Genomic DNA, 27,204 nt, shown 5'->3' with positions numbered 1-27,204 from the left:
CTTTTCTATCCACTCAGCACAATACGTGTATGGTGGTCTGTTAAAATTGCTTTTGGATGTTAGCATCTTTGTCTGGTATCCACATCCTCCACAAGATCCAGAATCCAGAGCATGCTTTCCCCAGGAGTCCCCCTTTGAACTCCCGTCTTGAATAATAAGAAATCCAAAATATAATAACAAGTTCTATTGGGGGGGGCAGGGATTAACACATCCCCAATCAGTGCACTTTTCTAGAGTTAACAGAGGCACATCTCTGCCCAAAAGCAGCCTAAAATTCAACAATGGGGAGGACAGTAGGAAAAACAAGAGGGGATGGATAAAAGAATCAGAGATGGGATTATGTGGGAGCAAATGCAGTTAAGTTTCTTACAAAGATTTCAGGGTACTGTACAGGTAACAAAGATCCTGAATGCCACCGGTACTTCTGACTGGTGGGAGACCCATCCTAATGAAATTTAAGGCTAAGCATCAGCTGGTTTCATGAGCATTCCTGCTTTTAAAGAGACGCCCCCAAATATTTTAACGATTTTAGGGAATAAGTAGTGTTAAAAAAAAAAGTTCGCAAGTCGCCAGAAAGCTAGTCTTCAAAAAGCCTTCAGCGTTTTTGAAAAATCTCAACCCTGTAAAACAAAAGCAAGGTTGCTTAGACCAGTAGATAAAAATCCAGTGTTACCTCTCAATGCCCGATGGCAAAAGGCCCACTCCCCACTCCCTGAAAGGCGGAGGCTAGCCCCTACTTTAAAGAGAGAAAAATGAAGGAGGAATTTTGCGTCCTGCTACCCAAAGAGTCGAGTTCCGAGCGGCTCACTAGGGAGTCTATTTCGAAGCTGCCTCTGGAGAAGAAGAGAAAGAGGCCTCCACCCAAACCCACCTGGGGAGAAGCAAAATGGGATCCACCCAGCCCGGTGCCTTTCGGAGCGCGTTTGACACGGGAGCCGCGAGGGAGAGCGACGCGCGCGGCCCAACTCCTCTCTCTCTCTCTCCTCTCTTCCAAAGCGGCACCTTGGGAAACCGGGGGAGGGAAACCTCCTTCCCCAGGAACTCCCCTCACATTCCTCTCCTTCAGTCGCCACAAGAAAGGGAGGGGGAGGAGAAAGGGGGGAGCCAGCAGCCCTCCAATGCACACGACCTTCCACACAACACAAAAGTTTTTTCTTTACGGGAGGGAGGGGAGAGGTGCGTTTATTGTAATGCACCGCCTTACCTTTGTCTTTTTTGCCCCCCGCACTCTCCCCTTCGGGAATCGCGCAGCCAGCCCCTCTCTCGAATGCTAATTAAGCAAGTTTTACTTCTTCCCTTCTTGCAGTTTTTTTTTTAAAAAAGAGAGAGGGGGCGTGTGGCGGGGAGGGGGGGCTGGAGAGAAGAGGCAGGCTTTTCTTTTCTCGCGTCCGTGAGAGTCGCCGACCCAAGTGTTCCTCAGCTTTCTCCTCTGATCATTCAGCTTGACAACTTCGTGTAGAGACTGCACGGGACTAGACGCCTTTTTGTCCCGCTGCAAATGCAAGGCAGAGGGCGTGCGGGAGGAGGAAATAATAAAAAAGCGTGCAGTTTCCTAACAAAAGCACTAAAGACTCCAAGAATAAAATCTCAAAGGGAGCTTTTTTTATATAAAAAACCAGCAGCAGCAGCGCGCACACACACAAAAGGCGACGAAAAAAACCCAAGGAGCGCTGCAGCGATCTCCTGCTCCTCCTCCTTTTCCTGCGGGACCTTTTCTCTCGCTTTTTCTTTCGCCCTCCCCCCCTCGCTCAGCTCCAACACCTAAAATGGAAGTTGCACCCAGCCGACGGCAAAGGAGGCTGGGTGGTGACAAACCGTGCGCTCCAGCCCAGCCCCTTTTTCCCTAAGTGATGTCAGCTTCTGCACGGCTCCAATGGGAGGCAGGCATCAATCAGGGAGCCGAGGCTATCCAATAGGAAACTCCATTGTAGAATTTCTTTTAAAAAGAGAGAGAGAGGGAGAGAGAGGAGATACAGTACAGTACAGACAAAAAAGGGGGAACGCATAAGAAGGGAAAACAAGGAAATATTGCTTAAAATAATAAACAAAGCCAGGTTTCCATTAAAAGAGACAGGAACGCTCTCCATCCCTTTACATTGCAAGGATGCGCTCACATTACAATTCAACATGCAAAACTTCCGCCGGTAGCAATGGGGGAAGATTACCGGGACCGAAGTCAATATTTAATTATTTGCGTTCCCTGCCTTCGGCGAGCTTTCGCAGCGAATTTACACTTCGGTCCTAGGCGTGCTTACTCGGAAGTAATTCCAATAAATTCACCAGGATTTGATCGCTAGGAAGCATTTCGAGAAGGCGATCCCACTGGAGTTCGACGGGACTTGCTTCCTTGTAAAGTGCGCCTAGGACTGCAGCCTTATTTGTTCTTGTGGCGCTTTCCTTGCACTTTGCATGCAAGCGCTCCATCTCCGGAAGGGAGGAGACGGGCACTACCTATAACAAAAGGAATGCAGTTTCCAATCCTACCTTGGTTATATTAGGACTCCTTTGAAACACACATGGCCAGATAATCAAGTCTTACTTGGGAGTATTGTTAATTGACATCAACTGACAGAAATTGACTCTCGTCTCCCCCCCCTTTTTATTTTCTGTGGTAAATCAGCTTCTTTTCTTTGTCTCTTATTGGCCTGTGTTTGGAATTTACACAATACAATACAATGCGTGTTTTGATTTCTTTTTTTATTGTGTCTCCAATACAGTACTGCCATCCTAAACATCCGTGCAGCTTGTTCTGTGCCAGCTAACTCAAAAACCAATCCCACTAAATTTAATCATAAGGCAAGATATGAATGCTTGGAGTAATGATTATTCCCAAGGAATTCACAATTGCACCCCTGTTAGGAAATATTCTGCTGAAATTAATGGGATTACTGCTGCTGAGTAAGGATGGACTGGAACATTTTGCAAGATGCTATAGCAGAAGAAACAAACGTCATATAAATGTTGTCATAGTCTCTTCAGCATCACTGAAAATCATATGCTGGTCATAAGTATGTAAACTGTCTTGAAACTCTCAGCCATTTCTCGTTTTTACAAATGAAACGACATCTGATGAGATCCAAAGGCTCTTTTGCTGCTGGTCCACCTCATCTGCCATTTTTCAAAACCGCATTATAAATGTAATAATTACAGTCTCAAGACTGAAAATTAGGCTGCACAATGGGACTTCTGAATAAATATATTTAGCATTACACTGTTATATGCCAATCATACACATGAGGGCTAACAAAAAAAAAATCAGTTGAGGGCTTCATTCCTTCTCTGGGCCATATTCTGGCAGTGGGCATAGCCCAGGACGAAGTTCTCGATTATCCGATCCAGAACAAAGGCTACTCTGGAAAACTTCCTCAAACTTCACAGTGAGCAATTAGTATAGCTGTGTTTGGTGCCTTGCTCTCTCTGAGAAACAAACACATAGCATCGGGCAGGGAAGAGGGAATCTGTATTTGTTCCCCTTCAATACCTTTTAATTCAGATTTGTAATGTTGGCTGTCACATATTCTTAATTAAATCCTACACACACATACTCACACAGTAAGACCCGCCATGGGCCATGGGCCACTTTCAGGAGGGCCTCCATGCCACAGCTTGCTTAGTACCCCCTCACTGGCCTGCCCCAGCCCCATAGCCTATCCATGGACCACTGCAGACCCCAGCCACTCCTTGCATGCTGAGTCAAGGTGGTCTGAATTCAGATAAGTTCAGAGGGGGGCGGGGAGGGAAGGAAGATCTCCCTCCTCTGAGGGGAAAGGGCCAGAGGAGGTGTTGAAGGAAATTAGAAAGTGATAGGAAAAGTTAAACAAACAATCTGGGCATAGAAGCAAAGGGAGATAACAGAGGAAAGCTGTTACAGGAAGAAAAAAAAGTGAACATGAAAGGGCATGGGGAAGGGGTGAAAGAAACTGACAGTTTGGGATGGCTGCGGATTAAGGTAAAAATTGAGTATGGGAGAAGAAATCACAGGAGATTGGTACAAACACTTTGAGAGGCATGTTTGGGGTGGGGTAGGAGCCTTGGACACAGCAAATTCTGCCTAAAATAGGGAGTAAAATCCCACAGAAAAATCCATACCCGCTGCCTTGCGGGACATCTTCAGGAGAAGAAAAGGCTAAGGAGTAAACCATACACAAATCGGGAGTGGAGTTCCTAAGACGTTTGGATGGTGTCTTGTACACTTCCTTTCGGCAATTCCTGCAGCCAAGTTGGTGCCGAATGTATTGCTCTACTTTCCTTCCCCAAGAAGCCAGAAGCATTCCTGCTACCTATAATAGGACAGGAAATTCCAAATAAAGTCTGTGTGTGTGTATAAAACCTCTTCCTTTATGCAACAGCAGCAGCAAGACTCTACAATTTGGAAGGAGAGGAAAATCCCAACCAAAGAGCCGTGGTTGCTTAAACTAATAGAATATGTAGATTTAGCCATGATGACGGCCAAAATAAGAAATACAAAGAGAAAAACAGTATTGAGTGAGTGGCTACAACTAGAGTAGGGTTAAACATATGAACACCAGTAAACATCACAAAAAGTGAAAGATAAGAGGAGGGAAGGATTGGAAAGCTTTAGGAGTTACAGCAAAACAAAGTGACTGGGTTAGGATGTCAAGGAAAGATAGACTGGGAAGTCCAGACGAGAAGGGTTAGGTAGGGGCTTCCGGTTGACCACGCCATCTTGCTCAGACGGGGGTCCGCACAGCGGAGCGGACCTCGGCGCTTCAGAGGTGGAGGGAATCGTTCCAGCGAAACGAAACCTCCTTAAAAGCCCCAAATCGTGCTTTTTGGGGACAGATTTTGCCTGGCGGCGCCAAAAGCGGGCTCTCTCCTCCCCGGATCGGCTTTGTTTAAGCCCCCGAGAGCGAGGAGGTGAACCGCGGCGGACAGGCTGACATTGCTGCTCTGAGAGTGCGAAGCTGCGAGTCTGGGAAGTGGAGGTGGCCAATTCTTCAAAGAACATTCAGCAAATGAATAGACTGTGAGTAATTTGGATTCTTTGGAATGTAAATTAAGGCAACAATTTGGACCTGGGAGAGAGGGGAAAAGAGGAAGCCACCCCCCCCCCACGGTAACATAAGAGACAGTAAACAGAAACCCGAAGCCGTAAACAGAAGATTTTAACTTAAAAGGATTCCTCAAAGGCATCAAAGAGAATCTCCCCTAAATGCAGGGTAAAAGGGGAGAGAGACTGTTGTGACTGCCCTGCAGAATGAAGTTAAGACTAAGAAAGACCTTTCTTTTTCTCGGGAGCCGGCAGCCCAGAAAACCCAGTGAGCTGACTAGGATTTATAGTTAAATTTTATTTCTATCTTTATCTCTGGACTTTTTGGGAATTTTTTTTTTGGTTTATATGCTTTTGAAATGTGAGTTCGAACTTTATTTTTAAGAATGCAGCCAGCTTGTTAAAATGGAGTCGAGAAAATAGACTGCGATCATATTCCACCCCATGTGACAAGTTTTGACCTTGACAGGACTGAACTATGTCAACAAAAAGGTACCCGCCTGAGTTTCAGCGGACTGTTTTGACCTTAATGTGGGAAACAAGAATAGAACTATGTCAAGAGGAGACACAACGGCTAGTGTTACAGCAACAATTCCAGATTGTGATGACAGAATATGATTTCTTAGAAGATGAAGCTTTTGAAACTGAAGAAGATGAATGTGAGAATGACAATGATGACGACTGTGATGATTTAACACAAAATGAAGCCCATCACGAAAAAAATGATGATTTTACTCTACAAAAAGTTGGATGGAGTGCCTCCCCTTCGAGGGGGGCACGACTGGATTTACTGGAACTCCAGAATGACCACAGGGAAGAAGGAAAAATTAAGCAGAGAAGAGAAGAAGCTCAGGGGTCTGATATGGAGGCCTGGATGGCAAAAGACTGCAAACAGGGGGTGGGGTGAAGGGAAAGTGAAGTGGTGATTGTAAGGATGGGTTAATAGGACTATAACTGGACTGCTGACTATGGAACTTGCTGGATTGGAGGGGTGGAGCAGGTACTCGGGGGGAGTAAGGTTAGTTTGGGAATAGTTATAGGTTTAAAAAGTGAATTGATTTTGGAAAAAGGTGAAAATATGGAGGCCTATAGAGGGGTAAAAATTAGGCACGGGAAGAAAAAATGGGAGTTTGATTTCTCAGTGATTGGACAATAGGCGAAAATGATAATAGTTTAAAAGTGGTATAAGATATAAAGGTGTATGTTATAAAATATGAACTATGAAACTGTTGAAGATGATAAATAAGGGAGGAAAACCGGGGAAGGGTGGGAGGGTGGGGAAGCCCACAAAATATGGTTTAACAATTATGAATTTAACAATTATGATGATTTTTTTTTTGTTTTTTTTCCTTTTTGTCTTTTTTTTCCTCTTCTCTTTTTTCTCTTTTTCTCTTTTTGTATTTTCTTTTTTTTTTTTTTGGTATGACAATAGATGGTTGGATGGATGAACTCCTGCGTACTGCCCTGGTTCACTGGAGCTCCCTGGTGGCAGGGGGGGGCTTGGGGGGCAGGGGAGGGGGAGGAGGACAGAAACCCAATCATAAAATGGACCACTTCTGACTGATCACCTGCGTGGGATACTTCTGTGGCAGGGGAGGACCCATGGAGGGGGGTGGGAAGAAGGTGGAAAAGGTGTTTATGTATGTACCATCTTTTGTAATTTGTAAAAACCAATAAAAATTATGTTAAAAAAAAAAAAGAGAAGGGTTAGGTAGGAGATGGTGTCTGTAACTGGAATAAGTATAACCCACTGTAATTGAAAAATGCACACACACAAAAATGTATTTCTCTACTTTCCTTTGGACCACATCAGCAAGTCCAAGAGGGGTCTCTTGTCGTCTGGGCAGCCCAGGACCTGCATACAAGTCATTGTATCTCCAGAGAAAATGTCTATACTTAACTTGAAGAAAGCTGAGCTATGGAACTCCTTGCCACAGGGAAGCTGTTATAGCGAAGAATTTAGCAGTTTCCAAATATATCAATAGAAAAGGCTGTTATTAATTGCCAGCTGAATAGGACAACCTCTGCCTCCATCTACCACAATTTTTTTTTATTGGCTCTGCTCACAGACCACAGTTTTGTATCTCCCGCCCGGGAACCAATGTCCCCACTGTGGAAGGACGTGTGGATCCAGAATTGGCCTCCACAGTCACTTACGGACTCATTGTTAAAACCGTGTTTACGGAAGACAATCTTACTCGGCTAGGAGTGATCGCCAAAGAAGAAAAGAAAGAAGAAGAAGGGCCTCAGTAATCTCAAGTGAGCCCTCAGGGTAGAAAGTCTGAGAACCTCTGATGTAATATTTCAATTAACTGGCGGGGCAAGTGAAACATCTCCTCAGGGACAATTGCTTGACCAGATTCCTCAGTGATTGACAATTTGCATATAGCCACAACACACTTTGCATGGCAAATATAAATTACCATGTGGCAATTATCCTTCTTTATTCAAAGGTCAGCACATCTTTCATCCTAAAATAATGTTAAGTATGTGCACTCCAGGATAATTCGCTTACCAATCGAAACATGTCCAAAGGCACAGGTTACACCGCACAAGTTACCCTAAGATGACTGCAACACACATTTACCTGGTATTAGAATTTTGTGATTCTTTCAACATAAACCATTTGTGTTAATCTGGTTAGCATTTCCTATGCAGGTCATCGTTTCTTCTTATTACAGGAGACTGAAAGGGTTCTGTGGAGGAGCTGATCGCAACAATAGTTATGATGCATTGCAATTATTCCCCACAAGGATTGCCTGAAACGCCACATTATGCAAGCATTAAATGTCAATGAAAGGGACCCAGGTGGCGCTGTGGTTAAACCACTGAGCCTAGGGCTTGCTGATCAGAAGGTCGGCGGTTCGAATCCCTGTGACGGGGTGAGCTCCCGTTGCTTGGTCCCAGCTCCTGCCAACCTAGCAGTTCGAAAGCACATCAAAATGCAAGTAGATAAATAGGAACCGCTACAGCGGGAAGGTAAACGGCATTTCCATGTGCTGCTCTGGTTTGCCAGAAGCGGCTTTGTCATGCTGGCCACATGACCTGGAAGCTATACGCCGGCTCCCTCAGCCAATAATGCGAGATGAGCGCGCAACCCCAGAGTCGGTCACGACTGGACCTAATGGTCAGGGGTCCCTTTACCTTTACCTTTAAATGTCAATGAATAGCCTCTGCGTACACACACACACACACACACACACAGAGAGAGAGAGAGAGAGAGAGAGAGAGAGAGAGAGAGAGCAGATCTAGCCACTGTAAGCATCCTCCATAAGGTAAGAGTAAGTAAACAGGGAAATTTGCAAACCTAACCTAGCAGCTGATGCCTGGTAGGTACCTAGCAATATTTTCCCTTCTTCTTCCATGTTCCTTCTTTTGAGTCAACAACAAAGAGGTTTCTTCAAAGTTCCTCTCACAGCTGCTTGCACACAACAAGCAAGCATTTTTTTAAAAAATCAATTTTATACTTAGCGTATTCATATATTACTTTCATTGCAATCTTACAGACCACTTAAAAGCAAGTCATTTCAGAACAGCTGGGGAAATATATATGCAAAATTAAAAATGCCGCCTGCTTTATTCTCTTCAATATAAGAGTGATATTAACAGTAATCTGTATTTCCCTTGTTACTCACTCAGTATAATAGTTTGTAGTTGTAATGGATAAATAGCAAAAAAAAAAAAAAGAAGAAGAAGAAGAAGCCAGTGGATTTGGTGCTGATTGTGCAGAAATGTAATATCCCAGGACAAGAATGTGAGAAACATATTCAAAGCTTTGGTTGGAGTTTCTCAGCTAGTCATATTGTATGATGCAGAAACCACAACAGTATACAAATAGAAAATATGAGTACAAATTGAGCAGCTTTTGTTCTTTCTTAAATAAAACTATTCACATGACATAAACACACCCATAAATCAATGCCATAAAACATAAATGTTCAAGGCATATATATTACAGTATATCAAACTTCACTTGGTGACACCTACAATAAATAATAAAACATTCATATAGTCTTGGCAATATTATATTTTAACTGTGCTCTATGGGCATTTGCAGATAGTGACAGCAGTCACGAAATTAAAAGACGCCTGCTTCTTGGGAGAAAAGCAATGACAAACCTAGACAGCATCTTAAAACAGCAGAGACATCACCTTGCCGACAAAGGTCCGTATAGTTAAAGCTATGGTTTTCCCAGTAGTGATGTATGGAAGTGAGAGCTGGACTATAAAGAAGGCTGATCGCCGAATAATTGATGCTTTTGAATTATGTTGTTGGAGGAGACTCTTGAGAGTCCCATGAACTGCAAGATCAAACCTTCTTGAATGATTTCCATTCTTAAGGAAATCAGCCCTGAGTGCTCACTGGAAGGACAGATCCTGAAGCTGAGGCTCCAATACTTTGGCCACCTCATGAGAAGAGAAGACTCCCTGGAAAAGACCCTGATGTTAGGAAAGATGGAGGGCACTAGGAGAAGGGGACGACAGAGGGCAAGATGGTTGGACAGTGTTCTCAAAGCTACCAACATGAGTTTGACCAAACTGCGGGAGGCAGTGGAAGACAGGAGTGCCTGGCGTGCTCTGGTCCATGGGGTCACGAAGAGTCAGACACGACTAAACAACTAAACAACAACAACTTATTCATGCCCATGATTACCAGCAGATCTACTTTGAGTAGAACTAGCATTGGCTACAACTTAATGTATTACAATCACCAGGCTACAGTTAAACTTGGTGTGGCTACAAATTACCTTTTACCAAATAGTCAAATGGGAATACCGTCACCTGTAGAGTCTGTCCATGCGCTGAGACAATTGCAGCTGATCAGGAGTGTGTGGCACTAGGAATATGCTAAAATTCCTTTTACCACATCGCCTCCAGATGCCAGAGATTAGCTCCCTGCATGACTAAATACTACACACACTGCATACAAGCCACTACGATATGGCAAACAGCTTTATCCCATAATATATCCACGCTGACTTGTTAGCTAGTCGTTTTGCTCTTCATTTTGCTCTGGGACACATGCTACAGTTTTGTGGTTACTTTCATAGAATTTAAGTTGCCTAGCTTGGCATCCCATCATGTACCGTATCCACTTTGAGAGCCATATAACCGTTACAAATCAAAAATTGTGCTGACACAGTTCACCTTTCTACCTTTATGAGAAAACAGTCTAACTATGTAGTCAAAACAAAAACAAAATCCTTCCAGTAGCACCTTAGAGACCAAACTAAGTTTGTCATTGGTATGAGCTTTCGTGTGCATGCACACTTCTTCAGATAACTATGTTGCAACCACTAACGGCCATAAAGAATTTAGACGACAATGTTCGCAATCCTCACCTCAGGGGGTAATGAGTAAGGAAGTGTGCCACCTTTTGGATAATCTGTGCCACTTCAGCGCATAGTTTTCCTCATTTGAGTGTCAACTTTGTCCATACTTAACCTTTGGAATCAGAGACACTCTTAGGTACATACAGAATGTACACGCCAGTGCAGATATATAAGGTCAGATGAGCAACCAGATTTGTTGCAAGCGCTTACTATGGGCACGGTAGAAGTATGTGATATGAAGAATCAACACTCTTCTGGTGAGAAAAGAGTGCTCATAAAGTTGATAGACTTCTCTAGTTACGAGCACACAAGGTAGCTTAACCTACTAATTAAGTAGGAAAAATCGCATGATCTGCTCTTGTATCTTCGCTAGGCATAAATGAGCAGGTGAAGGTGTTCGCAGCATAAATATATAGGGCCTGAGGTGGCCCTGGTTTACAAAGCCCTGTGCAGCTTTGGACTAGGATATCTGAAAAGGATATATACCCCTTATATAGCCAGCCAATCACTAAATTCTACAGGAGAGCACCTCCTGCAGATATATCACCGAGAAGTCCATTCTTGGAACTCCTTCCTATGATATATCAAACAGGTGCCATCTTTACTGTCTTCTGTCTTTTCAATGGCTGTTGTATCTTTATTGCGGTCAAAGACCAGACAGCAGAATTAACAACAAAGCAATATATACTACTTCAGCACCAAGGGACGGACACAGTACATGAAATTGAAAATTCCCTCTACACTTATTTGCATTAAAAATAGCACTCCTCAATGGCTGTTGAAGACCTTCCTTTCCCAGCAAGCCTTTTAAGTGGAGATTTTTTTTTAACCCAGTCTGTGTCTGAATTTAATTTTTTTTAATTGCTAAATCACCTCAGTGTTTTCAAGTCAAGTGATATATATATACTGTCAAGTGATATATATATACTGTCAAGTCAAGTGATATATATATATATAAAACCACTTGCTAATGCCTGCGTTTCACACACCAGTTAAACACAGTTACAGAGGAAGATGAAAACTCCAGGCATCACTATGCAGTGGGGGTTTGGTTGTTGTTTTTTTGCTGATGGTATACTCACAGAGTATCAGTGTCTTTTTATAGCACCCATCAAATCATCTGATAAAATCCTGACAACAGGCGATTGACAGTTGGATGGTGGAGGAAGAGAATAAGCAGGATTGAACTCTCCATGCATCACCTGATGGGCAGAGAGTTCAGTGTCACTTTGCTGCAGTTTTGGGGTGAATGAGGTCCCTGCAGGGGATTCCCTCATGCACTCAAACTGAGCAGAATTGAACCTTTCACTCACCAGCTGATGGGCAGACTGCTCAATCCTGTTTTCTGCAGGCTTTAAGTGTGTGAATCAGACTTTGGGTACTGGCACCTCTTTATTTATTTATCCAAAAATCACACCTGAAGTCTTCTGTCTTTTAGCTTCTTCTTGTTCCATTTGGACTAAAATGTTTCCTATTTCTTTTGAGGTCTGAGCTTTGTTAACACTGCAATCAGATTGGGTATTGCTGGCTATTTCCGAGTATAACCACCTCTGGTATATTCCCACGGGGAAGCCACAAAAGGGATGTGATAGTGTGAGTTGCTTGGCTCTCATGTTGTTGACTCATGGAGCTGCTGTCATGAATACTTTAACACATGTCCAGATTGCAGGCCACCTCTTCTTTCTTTCAAAACTTTCCAAATATCTGGTTAAATCAGGATGTGACATTTAGCACATACACCCTTGCATAACACCCTGATGCATGAAAAGATGTGTGTGTGTCACTTCTACTTTCTCTATCACCCTTCCATGTAAATTTGCAAGCTGGCCTTTATGATGGCTGACCTTTTGAAAACAGGGATGGGGAACCCATTGCCCTCCAAGATTGTTTTGGATTGAACTCCTATCAGCCCCAGCCAGCATAGCTAATGGGCAGGGATGATGGGAGCTGTAGCCTAGAAACATTTAAAGGGCCACAGGTTTCCCACCTCGGTATGATAATCTAAGTCAGGCTTCCTCAACCTTGGCCCTCCAGATGTTTTTGGCCTACCGGTACAACTCCCATGATCCCTAGTTAGCAGGACCAGTGGTCAGGGATGATGGGAATTGTAGTCTCAAAAATCTGGAGGGCCGAGGTTGAGGAAGCCTGATCTAAGTGTAGCCTATACTCTGGGCCTCTCTGATTTCACTGCCATTCTTGTAATGTGAGGCAGCAGAACGTAAATATCACTGAATGATGTAAACATGCATGTATTAACATACGGTATTAATATGTATTAACATATTTTTACCCTGTACCTGCCATTAAAAAATATCTTCAAGATGGCTAAGAACAATATCAATAAAAATAAGTAATATTAAAAATTATACAATAAATATATCCAGCATCTCAAAACATAACTGAGTATGTGACATAAACCTAAACAGTGACATAATCATAACTAGGGAATGAAACCATATTACTTATTCTGGAATACCACACACTGAAGACTCTGGATTTTTATTCATTTTATTTCACCTTTTCAGGTCATAATATAAAGCAGGAGAGAGGGACATTGTATATTAGATGAGATGAGAAGTAAAGCAAAATTAATTAAGCATAAATCAGTGAGAATCAATTTAATTAAAACTTGTCAGTTGACTCAGTGAATAAAATAATGACTAAGTACAGCCCATAACTTTACATAGCTAAACTTAAAATTCCATTATACCAATTACAATTTTTATAAGTAACTATTAATCATAACGAATACATTAAAATTAAAATCTTTGAAATAATCAAGCTTCTCCAGCAGAGCTATTTACCTTATAAAATTTTGCTTGTACATTGGTGAGTGCCAATTCTGAAGGTAACGACTTTCCACGGTATCTTGATATCCTCATTAAAAAGCAATACCACACCAACCATTTTTATAAACAGACCAGCAGCATGTATATATTTATTTTACTTATTTGTTTTTCAAACAGCGGAACTCTTACTAATGATTAATCTTTGCCTAATGTGGTATAAATTAAACAAAATCACAAAAAGTGAAAAATTAATCTGTTCTATTTTTAGTGTTAATTTAATAGTTGGTCCCCTTGCTTCAGATTATTTGATCAATTAGTGTGGAGCAATATTTGGTGAAAGTGAAAATGAACAGGAAGAAAAAACTTCAGGACCTGGGCTGGCATCAGTACCTGGCATCCTTGGGCAGCAGTCATACCACTACTGATGTTTACACTGTTCCAACTCCCTTAACTGGGGGGGGGGGGTGATGCTCCAAGCAGCCCCAAATGGCTGCTGGACCTAGCCATTTCCCCCAATGCCTCTGATCTAGCATCATTCTGGGGCACTGTGGTAAACTACAGTGTAGCCGGACACATCAATCAGGTGCTTCTTGGTGCACTGTCACAGCATCCAGCTAAGCCCACAATGGAGAAGGGGACCAACAGAGAACATGTTGTCCAGGGGCACCTCAAACTGGATCTGGACCATATCACAAATTATATATGAGGAGTACATGCAGTGTTTCCTATAAGATGTGAGGCAAGTACACATCTGAAGCTAGCTTTTCAGATACACACACCTGGGTACAGCCACCTGGGTACACACACCTGGGTACAGCCAGGATTTTTGTTGGGGGGCCAGGACCTTTGTTTTTTTTGGGGGGGGGGGCAAAACCGAAATGATTGGTCAGTTAGTTAAGTATTTCTATTGTTTTACTTGATTGGGCGGCAGCTGCCCCCCTGCTCCCCGGCTACGCCCATGTACACACACTAAAATAAAGAGGTATGCTCAGTTCAACAATGTATTTACTAATCTGCAATATGGGGAACAGCCCTGAACTACCCAGTTATTACTGCCTAAGTTGCAGTCCTATTCTCTGCAGTTAGCATGTATTCCATGTATTCCAGTGGGTTCCTTATGCATGCATCTGCAAAGCAATGGACTGAGAGTCTCTTGGGCGTTCTCTACAACTTTCTTCCTGGACTCAAGTGTCCTGCATGCATACCTGGAGATTAGCTCAGTGCAACAAGTGTTTAGCTGGCAGACATAAACTCTCATTAAACGATGATATATTGGGTAGTATAGGCTAGGAGGAAATGAATACCTACTGATTTTTATACTCGGTGGAAAGCATTTGCCACTAGCTTAAAGGAAGAGAAGTACAGTATGAGGAAATCATGTCACCTTTATATCACGTCTCTCATTAATGGATAAACTAAAGGAAAGCCCCTTCCCGCAAAGACAGAGTATATTAAATGTAAGGAATTCAAATCCCTGAGTGTGTGAGACTCCTAAGATTCCTCATAAGCTTCCATCGTGTTTTCACCATGCAACCTTATGCATGTCTACTCATAAGTAAATCCCACTGTGTTCAACAGGGCTCGCTTACTACCGGTAGCAAGTGTGTTTATGGCGGCAGCCTGAATGTAGCAATACATTAAGGAGAATGCCCTTGTAAATCTGATGGACGTTCCTTTCTTTTCCCTCCAGGGTTGCTGTTGCTTTGGGCAGGTGGGGCGCTGGTTCTGCCTGACAAGCACATGGCTGCCTCTTCACCATGCAACTTCTGACCTACTATCTTGAATGAAGGCAGGTGGAGTCAAACAATTGGCAACTCCTGGGTCTCATCCAGCCTCTTTGGCTCATCGGTTATCAATGCAACACCCCAAACCCTTGGCTAGAAGCAGGCCTTTCAGGTAGCCGTGAAGGAAAGAAACAGAGGCAGCGAGAGAAAGGACAGGAGCCAGCGGGTGGGTCGTGGCCAATACAGTCGTACCTCCTTGTAATTGGGAGGAAGAGAATAATGGCGGGCCCTTTAAAGAAACTGGAAGGAAGCTCTGCGTGCGCGTGACCCCGCCTCTGCTCCCCTTCCCACGTTCCGTGCCATGCTTGCCCAAACTTGGGAAGCGCAACAACAACCCCATAACCAGCCACAGCCCAAAGTGCCTTGGCAGCCTCCGCACCGCCTTCCCTATTATTAATGGTATCTATATGTTTAAGGGCCTCGTTTCGTCCCGCCAAAAGCCGGTCCCTCCCACCCAGCGGCTCTCAGCCAATGAAAGGGTTGTTTCTGTCGCTCGGCGCTCTTTTTCCTGGGAGCCTCGCGCGGGCGGCGTGGCGCGAGGAAGGCAGCGAGTGCCGGGAAGCGGCTCTCACCGGCTGCTGCAGCGCCACGCCGAAACGCCGCCCCTGGCCGAGAGGCCCCGACTGCGGACGGGCACCCGTCGGTGGCAGGTGGCGCAGAAGGGAGTGGGCGCTGGGGCACAACTCCTGCCGGGGAAGGAGAAGGGAGGCCCTGCGGAGGAAGACGCCGGGCGGCTCCCCTGGGACTCTCTCCCTCTTTCCGTGGGCCTGGGGTGGGGCGTCGAGAGGGAGGAGCGAGTCACCGTTTCCTCAGGGACGGGAGGCTCCCAACTGTTGGTTTGTAGGTTTCTTCTTCTAGTGGTTGTTTGTAATATGTATGCCCTATACCTGCCACTCTCGTTGGAGTTGGTTCCTCGTGGCGCCTTCTTTACCGGTTTGGGATATACCTTTAAAAAGGCACATTTCGAGGCACGTTCTTCCCCTTGAATAATTCTGGGCCCTGCAGATTAAGGGTCGCTGAGACTACAGGCCCCAGGATTATTTGAGCGGCGGGGAAATGGGCTTCAGCGGTGTAGGGCGTCTTCAGCCCTCCTTGCCTTGAAGGCCCAAGGCGGTGGAAAGGTGAAATACATTTTTAATACACAGCCGTGTAACAAAAATATCGCCACTTGACATGTAGAATTACAGTGAAATAAAACCAGATACTACTGGCCTGGGGGGGGGGGGTAAAACAGTTTAAAATTGTCTATTTAGGATAGTTTAAAATTAAATTGGTATCCTAAATAGAAGCTGAATGAAGCTTTTTGGGTAGAAAATTAGCTGCTGTTCCTTTTCTGACAGTCACTTGTTTTTGGTCAGTGGGTAAAAAGCTTACATGCAGAACGAGGGCTTTTGCCTTAATTTTGGCACATAGGTGCAGGTAGAAACTTGCCCTGTTGAATTTTGGCCTGTTAGCTGTTAAAGACTTTAGATTGTACCTAGAACAATGATTAGGGTGTGTTCTCAAGATCGTTTGCAGTACAATCCTATGCATGTCTACCCAGAAATAACTTGCATTGAGGGAAGTGGGATTTACTCCTAGGTACGCTGTGGGTTAAACCACTGAGCCTAGGGCTTGCCGATCAGAAGGTCGGCGGTTCGAATCCCCGCAACGGGGTGAGCTCCTGTTGATCGGTCCCAGCTACTGCCAACCTAGCAGTTCGAAAGCACGTCAAAGTGCAAGTAGATAAATAGGTGCCGCTACAGTGGGAAGGTAAACGGCGTTTCCGTGTGCTGCTCTGGTTCGCCAGAAGCGGCTTTGTCATTCTGGCCACATGACCTAGAAGCTGTACGCCGGCTCCCTCGGCCAATAACGCGAGATGAGCGCCGCAACCCCAGAGTCGGTCACGACTGGACCTAATGGTCAGGGGCCCCTTTACCTTTACGTTTGTAAAGTAGTAACCAATCTATACTAAGGCTGAAATTCTAAACACACTTTAGCAGTTCCCTTGTTCTCACAATCAGGATTGGAGCAAAGGTAGATTTTGGTTACCCTTTGATGTGTATTTGTTTAAAGCTGAGGATTCTGCTTCATGTTAGTGTTTGTGTGGTGCCATGGGGAGAAAGAGCAGGTATTCTGCATGAATGCAGAGTCAAAGGGTGTGATCTTGTTAGGAGTTGAGTATTAGGCATAGTAATATGTACTCAAACCCCTCCATGTGGAAGTTTCTCAGTTGGGGCTGAGTTGCTGCTTTCCTGTCTGCCTTAAGTTATATACACAACCCACAATAAGATTAAAGTATGCTCTTTATGCTATTTATGCTAATACCCTTTCTCTTTGAAACACAATGATAATCAGCAATATTCCAGCTAAAATAGCTGTAAGATCCACAACAGTAAGATCCACCAACATGTACACAAGAGTAAAAATGTTTTCATCTGGCACCAAAAAGTTATCAGTGTTGGCACTAGGAAAGCTTTCCTTGGTTGGGGATATGATTCCACAAGGTTGCCACCAAAAACAGCTACCGGTAGTTCTCTTGCTACCACCCTCTGGACTTCTGAAGGAGACACACAGAGAATGTGTGACTTGAGCTGTGTAAGTGTAAAACTAGCACCTAGATCAGGCATCCCCAAACTTCGTCCCTCCAGATGTTTTGGACTACAATTCCCATCTTCCCCGACCACTGGTCCTGTTAGCTAGGGATCATGGGAGTTGTAGGCCAAAACATCTGGAGGGCCGCAGTTTGGGGGTGCCTGACCTAGATCTACATAATGGCTTACGAAAAGATAGGAGATGGCAAAGTTCTGGTTTCTCCAACTGAAAAAGGATATTGTGGCACCGGATATCTCAGCTGGTAGAACATGAGACTCTTAATCTCAGGGTCGTGGGTTTTGAGCCCCATGTTGGGCAAAAGTTTCCTGCATTGCAGGTTGGGTTTTATGACAGGGTGAGTGCCCGTTCCTCGGTCCCAGCTCCTGCCAACCTAGCAGTTTGAATGCACTGCTTTCCAGTGGGAAGGTAAACGGCGTTTCCGTATGCTGCTCTGGTTCGCCAGAAGCAGCTTAGTCATGCTGGCCACATGACCCGGAAGCTGTACACCAGCTCCCTTGGCCAGTAAAGCGACATGAGCGCCGCAACCCCAGAGTGGTCCGTGACTCTACTTAACAGTCAGAGGTCCCTTTACCTTTAATGCTTCAGATTAAGATACTCATCAGTTTGACAAATGGTTTGTTTTTGGCTTAATTTTATTTCATATGGAGACTGTAACAAAATTTGATGTGGTTTGTTTTTTTGGAAACTTTTTTATGATTTCCAGTTGAAATATTATGCTTTTATATACTGGTAGTTTAAAGAGTGATTTCCCTCCCTTATTTACCATTTTTTAAATATAAACTCCTGTCAGTTGTAGACATGGTGGATTCCTAGCCACACTTAGCCACAAGACCACATAACATCGGTCTTGAAAGACCTTTAAATCCCTAATTGGCCTTGGTCCTGTATGCCTGAAGGAACATCTCCACCCCCATCATTCTGCCCGGACACTGAGGTCCAGCGCCAAGGGCCTTCTGGCGGTTCCCTCCCTGCGAGGTTACAGGGAACCAGGCAGAGGGCCTTGGAACACCCTCCCATCAGATGTTAAAGAAATTAACAACTATCCAACTTTTAGAAGACATCTGAAGGCAGCCCTGTTTAGGGGAGCTTTTTAATATCTGATGAATTATCGTATTTTAATGTTTTGCTGGAAGCCTCCCAGAGTGGCTGGGGAAACCTGGCCAGATGGGTGGGGTATAAATAATCATATTACTATATTATATATACCTTGTTTAATCTGGCAAAACAGGTTTATTGTTTTGTTAATTAAATTCTCAGGTGGTTTTTTTTGCACTTGTTCCAGTGTAAAATGTATGCTATGCCAAAACAGCAAGGAATAATATATTTTTAAATCAGTGATTAGGTGATCCACAAGTCCAAATTTACCATCGTTTTATTATCAAATGAATTTTGGATGCCATGACTTTGTCAGCTGTTGGTTTCATGTATTTTTGTTTCAAGTTTGCCTATTTTATAACTGTTACTTGCAACACCCAAGCAAACATTTACTTAATGCTGCTATTATGTGGAATTTGTTGCAATATTGATAAAACTTCCAAAGTTATTCACAGTATTGTTTATGGGAATGTTAAGAACACCAGCCATCTGATTGCACAATATTGCTTCATAAGCTACGAACATGAGTTTGACCAAACTGCGGGAGGCAGTGCAAGACAGGAGTGCCTGGCGTGCTATGGTCCATGGGGTCACGAAGAGTCGGACACGACTAAACGACTAAACAAAACAAGCTATAAAATGTTATTCTAGAAACATATGGTTACACAAGTAGTATTAAATACAATGGAATATTAATATTTTTAATATTCACGATAAAGTTCATTTTGGCATGTAGCAGTGGTTTGTCTGAGGTTGTATTTGGCCAACAAGTTAGCCAGTGAGGCATTTGATGGTTGTCACACATGTACCAATGCATGTTCACATTAGTAGCTTAAAACTCAGTGAGGTCTTTTGCATGGAGATCTGTTCATGTGACCTTTATGGTTTCCTCTCCCCTGCAACCCCTATGGAACTCCTGTGCATTACACTTTCACCTGCTCTTCCATGGTCATCTGCACTTGTGTGATGGCTACTAGTGTCTTTTCACATTACAGTTTACTCTGCATCCAGTTTTCTAATTGGATGGCGGCTAGTATTTGTCAAGGAACAACAGGATTGATATAGATTGTGGCTATGGTGTGAATGCAGTGGGAGTGCACTGGATGCAGAGTAAGTGGTGATGTGAGCATACCCTTAGTCTGATTATTATTATTATTATTTTATTTATTTACCAAATAATTTATATACTGCTTGATTGTAAGAAAACTCCTCTAAACGGTTATTAATACATAGGGTATAGATATTATTTATTATGTTGACTAAGCAAACGTCAAATCACCCTTGGCTTAACTATTAATTGATCTTGTTGGCTGGTCTGGTGTAACTTTGGCACAAGGTGCTATTACAGGGAGCACCTTGTGGTGCACTTTTACCAGATCTGCTGCCAGAGTGTGGTTCCCAAGTGTTAAAATGACTGGAGGTTTTCTAATGTTCAGGTACAAGTGTCTGTCCACACAGCAGTGTAGTGTACCAACAGAACAAAAAGCTGCAAGTGGTATTTAGGGAAGCTTTTTAATGTTTAATAGATTATTGTATTTTAATAGTCTGTTGGAAGCTGCCCAGAGTGGCTGGGGAAACCCAGCCAGATGGGTGGGGTATAAATAATAAATAATAATATCAGTTAAGGATTAAAAGCAGAAATTATTTGGGGTTTACATATAAAGCCTGCAACCCACTTGCACAGGCTTCGCAACCCACTTGTTGGTCACAGCCCACAGTTTTAAATGGTCTCTGAATTTTTGGGAGATCAGCACTCTCCCCCACCCCCAATGTAGATTTCAGACAGTGTTGGAATTTTTTTCATAGTAAGGGATACACTGCAACACATCTAACCCTGTATGGAATGATAGAGTTCTGCTTAAAATCTGTTGATTAAAATTTTAATTTTTGAACTGACTTGTTTTCTGTGTATGTTAAAAATTGAAACGGACAACCTGTGTGTCTGAAGTCATGTGCCTCAGAATGGGGTATGAAAAGGTTTGCAGTATTGCTTGAGCCACTGACATGATCAGTGTTGCAAGAGAGGAAGAACACAGGTATTAACAGTTCACAAGTTCTTCTACTTCATTCCTGGCCATTTGGGCATATTGGAAAATCTTAAACACAATGTATTTATTCACTGAAGTAAAGCTGAAATACCGGTAAGCCTTGGGGATTGCTGACAGTATGATGTGGGAAAGTGCTGCAGTTTAAGAATATTCTTCAGCAGAATTACCTGAAGGAAAACTTGCATAGCTATATGTTGTGCCTCTGGCTGCAGCCTTATTTTCAAATTACCACTAGCATTGTTAATTTTGTGCATGTTTACTTAGGAGTACATCCCATTGAATTCATTGGGTCTTACTTCCAGTATGACTTGTGTAGGCTTTAGGTTCATAGACTTTGGTAGCTGCATCCTCAGAACTGTGTCTACCTCACAGAAATCTGGTGCCTGACAAAGTGGAAATTCTGCTGCCATGAGCCCTCCAGCTGCGAATCCCAAGATTCTGTATCGGAATTCCCGCCTTCTCCGTATGGTGTTCCTGCAGCTCCATCGGCAACAGAGAGCTGACTTATTTTGTGATGTTGTCCTACAAGCAGAAGGTAATACTTAAAGCTGGGAGGGTTTAATAAGGGTGCTTTGCTTCCTAACAGAGTTGGAAATTCCCAGGTGCTTGGAAATTCCTGACCAGTGCTTCTGCTTTAAGGATCCAGCACCTAGAATTTTCACAGTGTCTCCTAGAAATTTCAAGTATTTTTCAAGCTTTGACTGCATGGTTAACAAAAACGAAACATCAGCAACAATTAATTAATGACATTTATAACCTATTGGATGTGATAGATGGATTTCCCAGAGCCTGTCCTCAGTGTCATAGGTCCCTTAGAAATGTAGGCAGCTTTCTTGCAATGAGTAGAACCCATTAGTCCAAACTGAACTAACTAAAATGCCTGCTCACAAACAAAATGTGAGTACAAATCCACTGAGAACTTCTCCTAACTTCTCCTAAGCAAACCCAGTTGAAACAAACAGGAGTATACTGTATGTGTACAGTACTGGGGAAAGTCTGTGTATGCTTATAAAAATGTATAGCACATCTTATGCTGTGAATTGCTTTTTGCTAGTGCTTTGCTAGTGCTTAAGTGCCCTCAAAACTGAGAGGGCAGAGAACAGGTTGAGCTAAATAACTTATTTTTTTCCAACCATTCCGTTTTTATTGTATCATATCCAGAAGGAATTGTGAAAATAAGTTTAACAGTTTTAAATGAGCTGCTGAGACAGACTCTTAAGCAGACTGATCGTAAAACTAAATGGTTTTATGCTATAATATGCCTCAGTATGTAAGAAGGCTCTATAATTAGTCATGAGATAGCACTTGGGGAATCTCAAGAAAAATGTTTATTTGGGGGCTGGAACACTTTGGGACCATCTTCTGTCCACAGAGGGGCAAATATATGGGTTTCTTTGTTGATACAGTACCTGCTAACAATTGTGTTGTTTGCAGGGGAAGCTGTTCCAGCTCACTGTTGCATTCTATCAGCCTGCAGCCCTTTCTTCACAGAGCGTTTGGAGCGAGAAATGCCCCCCAAAGGACACAAGGTGGTGCTAGAGATCCGGGGGCTGAAAATTGGGACTTTACGTAAGCTGGTGGATTTCCTCTACACCTCTGAGATGGAGGTGTCCCGGGAAGAAGCCCAGGATGTTCTTGCAGCTGCACGGCAGCTTCAGGTGTCAGAGCTGGAGTCACTTCATCTAGAGGGAGGAAAGTTGGTCAAAAAATCCCTGGGCCCTCGATTAAATCGGGATTGCCTACAGCTATCTAGTCCATTATCCATCTCAGAGTTAACGCTGTTGCAGTCTCCCCCTGCCTGCAGTGGTAGTTCCTTGACGTCATGGCTGTCTTCAAACATGCAACATACTGTAGCGAAAGTTCCATGCACCAAGGAAATGGTTAACAATAGCAGCATTGTCCAGAAAGCTATCAAGAAGGAAAAACCAGAAGCATTGATGAGGGGGAATGAAGAGCAGATGCCTAAAGATCCAGCAGTTACCACCGAGCCCCTTAGAACTAAAGTTAAAAAACGTCTTACAGGCGTGGGAAAGAATATATTAGGCAATAATGAGCATGACAGTTTGCAGACACAGGATGGGAATGGCGATAGCCAAGCTACAACCAGCTTGCAAGAGTCAAAAAAGATTAAGCTCAGTCGCTCAAAGCTCTCCTCGTCACCCTTGCCTGTACCATGTGCCATCAAAGACTCTAGCACTGTGGAATCAAGCAAACCCTCAAGGTCCACCAGACGCCACTGGAGGCAGAAACGTCTTCCTATCAAAGATGAGCAGAAAACAGAAGATAGCCATTTGTATGGCTTCTGGAGCCCGCCTCTCCCTCCAGAGGCTGCTAAGAGCAGAAAGTGCAATGCCAGTGAACCTTGTGTTAGTCATCCCCAAAATGCAGGGCAGATTGGCCGGGTAAGGCTCAGAAAAGTTATCAATGGCAGCTGCTGGGAGGTGGTGCAGGAATCTCCCTCAGCTCAGGCCACCAGGCCACCAAATTCTGTGTGTGCTGTGAAAGAGGAGGGCTCTCAGTCTCCGCCCAGGCACCCTGAGCCAGAAGGAGTAGATGCACAACAGTCAGTCACCTCAACTAGACGGCTGCCAACAAAAATGGAAAGCCCACCTCTTAATGAGAAGAACCTGGAAGAACAAGCTGATAACAAGGTATCCTTGGAAGATGGAGACCCTTATAAATTGGATCTGTTTCTGCTAGACCATCTGAGTGAGGATGAGCAGTATGATAAGCTGGCTTCAGCTGGTGAGTTGGAACACATGCTTGATTTGTTTCTGGCAGATGATGGTGATGCTGTTGAGAAGCCTCAAGAGGCCACTATTCCAGAAGGGATGAATATTTTATGGCCTGCACCAGGAGCAAATGAGAGTCCACTAGAATGTGCTGAAGTTGAAAGAAAAGATATGTGCTCTCCAGAAGTCTCTGACTGTCCTCTGTGGGTCAAGACCAAAAACAGTCTCCTAAAAGGGGAACTGGAAGCTATTGACATGAAGATCAGCAGAGAAACTCATGGCTCAGCAAATGGGAGTCCCTTGCTAGACCCTGTTCCCGGCTGCTTTCCATTTGTGAAGTCTGAAACCAGCAGTGACTGTTTTACTTGGTACAAACCAGCTTCTCCCCAACTGGATGATTGGACAGCTCAGCATCAACTGTCCATGTCAGAGAATATGCCTGCAAACCTTAGTGATCCTTTGCCCATCACTTTGGCAGACAATGAAGACCAGGTTTTTTTGTCCTATGAAGTGGGTATCTCTGGTGCCGAAACACAGCTCCATGCTCAGACATTGCTGAAGAGCCCTTTGCAACACCACTTGGGCTGTAAGGTGCCTCCATGCTTGGAAGAGGAAGAGATAGATGTCGGTGGGGTAGACGAACTCTTGGTTAGTATCGAATGCATCAGGCCAGATCCCTCTCCAGTGTCTGAAACCGAGGTGGATGTTGTGAACTAGTGAATGCAGACCATGGGAAGGAGTTGCCTTGACTACCCAGGGGCTGTGAGGGGTCAGGCCTGATGTCAAAGGTCTGATCAGGCTAAGAAGGGCCCACTGCTACCCTGCTCACCTCAGTGCCAATAGGATCCCATTGGGCATTGCTGCTGCTACTTGCTGCCATTGCCATTGGCTTATCCCTCTCCCTGGATGTATTTATCCTGGAGGCAACCGCACTTGTGGTTAAATGGGAGCCTCAAGCCTCTGGTGGGCAGCCGCTATGCCAAGTCTCCCAAAATGCAAAGTATGTGAGGACCTTGAGGGACATTCAGCGTCGTGGCTGCCTGCTGCAGGCCAAAACTGAACTGAGACATCTTCCCAACTGAAAGTGGGAAGCCTTCATCTAGGGTAATGGGGGTGAGTGTGTGACGGAGTAAGCAGCAATGCCAGGCCTCATCCCCGTCACCTTTCTCTTGGGACCATCTGGACTGTTGGGACTTCCTTGGTGTGGTGGTAATGGTGAGCTGCAGTGCACCCTTTAACTTAGCTCTCTCCCCTGGTTTTGCTTTCTTGCTTGCCCAGTGCAGTGCACTTCTCATTTCAGCCTGCCATGGCCTCTCTTCCTCACATGACCGCCCTCTCCCTCATGGACACAGGTGACAATGTTCAGCCTTCCTGTGACTGCTGGCAGGACAGAGAACTCAGATGCTGAACTGAGCCTTTCCATTACCAGGCTGCTCTGCTTGAAAAGTGGAGAAGAAAAAACTAACATACACTGCCATGAGAGGAGAGGAGGGTGCCTCGAAAGTAGGGGCTTCGCCACCATGTCAAGGCCTCATAAAAGTCTGGCCCTTTGTGGGATAGACTTCAGTGCCACACTTAAAATCCCTGATGGGGCTGCGGTTAACAAAAACATTAATAGTATCTTACAATGCTTTTAGAGTGCTGAGGGAAAAGTGACCCCCCTGGAATTCCAAGTGGTAGGAGGGGTTATTTTACAATCACCACCCCCTCAGCCTTATCTAATCATGACGGTTATGTTTGTAACTCTTGTTTTCTGTACAGTGCAGGCTGGCAGGATTCCTGCTCTGCTTTATAGGATAGGTAGAAGCTAGAAACTAAAACACTGAAACCTCTAGCAGTGGTTCTGTCAAAAAGTAAGGAAATGTTTATGGGGGGGAAAGTCCCTCTCAAGCACTAAAACTGCACATGAACACTGTCTGTTTCAGTTCTGTTTATATCAGGAGGGCCACCAGTTTCCCCATCCTTGCTTTATATCTCTCCCCCCACCCACCCCAATAATGGAGGAGGGTATAGCTGCCCCAAAAAGGGCTTTCTAAATACACAGGAAGTGTGGCACTCACAACTCAGTCAAGTCAGTTGTGTATTCTAGGGTAACCACAGAGTGACTGTGTTCTCAGGGACTCAAACGTCTACAGTTTGTTTGTGGCTTTAATTTTAATTTTTAATGGTAGGCAGCTAAAGCAACTTTTAGTGCTTGCTCCCTGCCCCACCCTCTTAAAACCCAATCTGGTGAACAGTTACACTGAGCAGCACAATTTGGGAGTAGAAGGGACTTCACAACACCGGAGAAGACATTGGTGGTGGCCTACCGTTCCACAGCTGTGTGCATATCAAACACTTATCACAAAGGTCACACTGGAGCTAGAAACAGCAGCATGACCTTTGCTGATGCCTCTCACTGCATCTGCTGTACTTTTGAGTTGGGTGCTCTTTGGGCTGCACTGCAAAAGCTTGGGGCATTCATTGGAGCAGCTGCCTGGAAATGTTAAAAGCCCCTTCAAGGCTGTCTTTTCACTACTTCTGGTAGGACCAACCACTTTCACTGGCTGTTAATGCTGGCTAACCGTCTGTGGAAGCTGATGCAGTAAACAGTTACATGCCCTGCTTATTTTATTTTATTTTGTACAGAGATGGCTCTCCAAAGTCTAACGACAGGTTAAATCACTTGTTTTACATTCAAACCATTTCCCTTGTTTACAGCTTATTCAAGGAGAGGTGTATTCAAGTGCAGTGACCCATGCCTCCATGACGCTGTGCCAACTACTTCCTTTTGACAGCCCAAAGCTCTCATTGTACAGAAAAGAATCTGAAGAGTAGATGGCACAAAGGCCATAAGAAATGTTGAGTTGTGACTTTGTTCAAATAAAGTTCCTATATTTTCCCCAGAGTCTTTTTTATTTTGTTTAAACTTGTGGCAGCTTATGGTTTAGTTCAGGCATCCCCAAACTGCGGCCCTCCAAATGTTTTGGCTTACAACTCCCATGATCCCTACCTAACAGGACCAGTGGTCGGAGAAGATGGGAATTGTAGTCCAAAACATCTGGAGGGCCGAAGTCTGGGGATGCCTGGTTTAGTTGCAGCACTGGTAGGAAAGAAACAAATTGCACACAAGAAGCTTGTTGGAAACAGGATGAGGGAAAAGCTGATATTACAGAAGAATCATCTAGAAAGGAAGTTACTGCAGGATATATGGGCAGATCATGGCACTTGAATTTCATATAAAGCTCTGGTGTTTCAGGCTAGAACGGGCTCCACAGATTTACAAATGACATCCTTTTTGCAGTCAATGAAAGATGATAAAGCATGCTGAATGTTAAGGTAGGTTTGCAAAAACCATGTGCAGCAGTGGCGAGTCCTCCCAGCTTCCAACAGCTAAGACATGCCGCACTGATTTTTATGCTCAGTGATCCCCAAACTTCGGCCCTCCAGATGTTTTGGACTACAGTTCCCATCTTCCCTGACCACTGGTCCTGTTAGGAAGGGATCATGGGAGTTGTAGGCCAAAACCTCTGGAGGGCCACAGTTTGGGGGTGCCTGTTTATGCTGCTTAAGGAAAAATAATGGCTTCACTACTGTCGCTGATCCAGAAGAACCACTTTTATTTAGGGGCTTGTCCACACTTTTGCTTACCCCATACTTTCTAAACACGGTTCTGTTTGCCCCACCACTTTCCCCAGGAAAACCTGTTTAGCACCAAATTGGAACAAACATCAGTCTGCAGAAAACTCAATTGATGACAGGTTTTTTCCAGGGGAAAATGTAGTGGAAATGTAGATGGGGCCTTAGTGAAGCTGTAGCACATGCTACACTAAGGTTT

The 27,204-nt window shown here is 44.1% G+C and overlaps 2 protein-coding genes across 19 annotated transcripts in view; one reads left to right on the top strand and one right to left on the bottom strand.

The window, feature by feature from the left end:
- Positions 1–2,406, bottom strand: part of CTNND1 (catenin delta 1) — a 56,884-nt gene extending 54,478 nt beyond the window's left edge. For 6 of the 18 annotated variants that reach the window (XM_035124520.3, XM_035124530.3, XM_088664384.1 and 3 more), the window contains exon 1: positions 1,205–2,406. The gene's annotated coding sequence lies outside the window, so the exon portion shown is untranslated. Of the gene's footprint in view, positions 1–871; positions 1,118–1,204 lie in introns of those variants that run through there. The other 12 variants (XM_088664378.1, XM_088664385.1, XM_060277283.2 and 9 more) reach the window with 7 other exon arrangements.
- Positions 2,407–15,438: 13,032 nt separating this feature from the next.
- On the top strand, positions 15,439–26,271 carry BTBD18 (BTB domain containing 18). Its single transcript, XM_035126183.3, has 3 exons — positions 15,439–15,757; positions 21,028–21,190; positions 22,090–26,271. Exons 2-3 carry the CDS (start codon positions 21,064–21,066, stop codon positions 24,102–24,104), a joined length of 2,142 nt encoding a protein of 713 aa, XP_034982074.1. The 5' UTR covers positions 15,439–15,757; positions 21,028–21,063; the 3' UTR covers positions 24,105–26,271.
- The last annotated feature ends 933 nt before the right edge of the window (positions 26,272–27,204 follow it).

This window comes from Zootoca vivipara, chromosome 1 (genome assembly GCF_965207765.1).
Source record: "Zootoca vivipara chromosome 1, rZooViv2.hap1.1, whole genome shotgun sequence".
NCBI classification, from domain to species: Eukaryota; Metazoa; Chordata; class Lepidosauria; order Squamata; family Lacertidae; genus Zootoca; species Zootoca vivipara.
The sequence above is the reverse complement of the archived record's forward strand: the minus strand, read 5'-3'. Positions and strand labels throughout refer to the sequence as shown.

Coding starts and splice junctions, on each gene's coding strand:
- BTBD18 (XM_035126183.3), top strand. CDS start 21,064: ATGAGCCCTCCAGCTGCGAATCCCAAGATTCTGTATCGGAATTCCCGC. Junction 21,191..22,089: donor TGTTGTCCTACAAGCAGAAG/GTAATACTTAAA, acceptor TGTTGTTTGCAG/GGGAAGCTGTTCCAGCTCAC.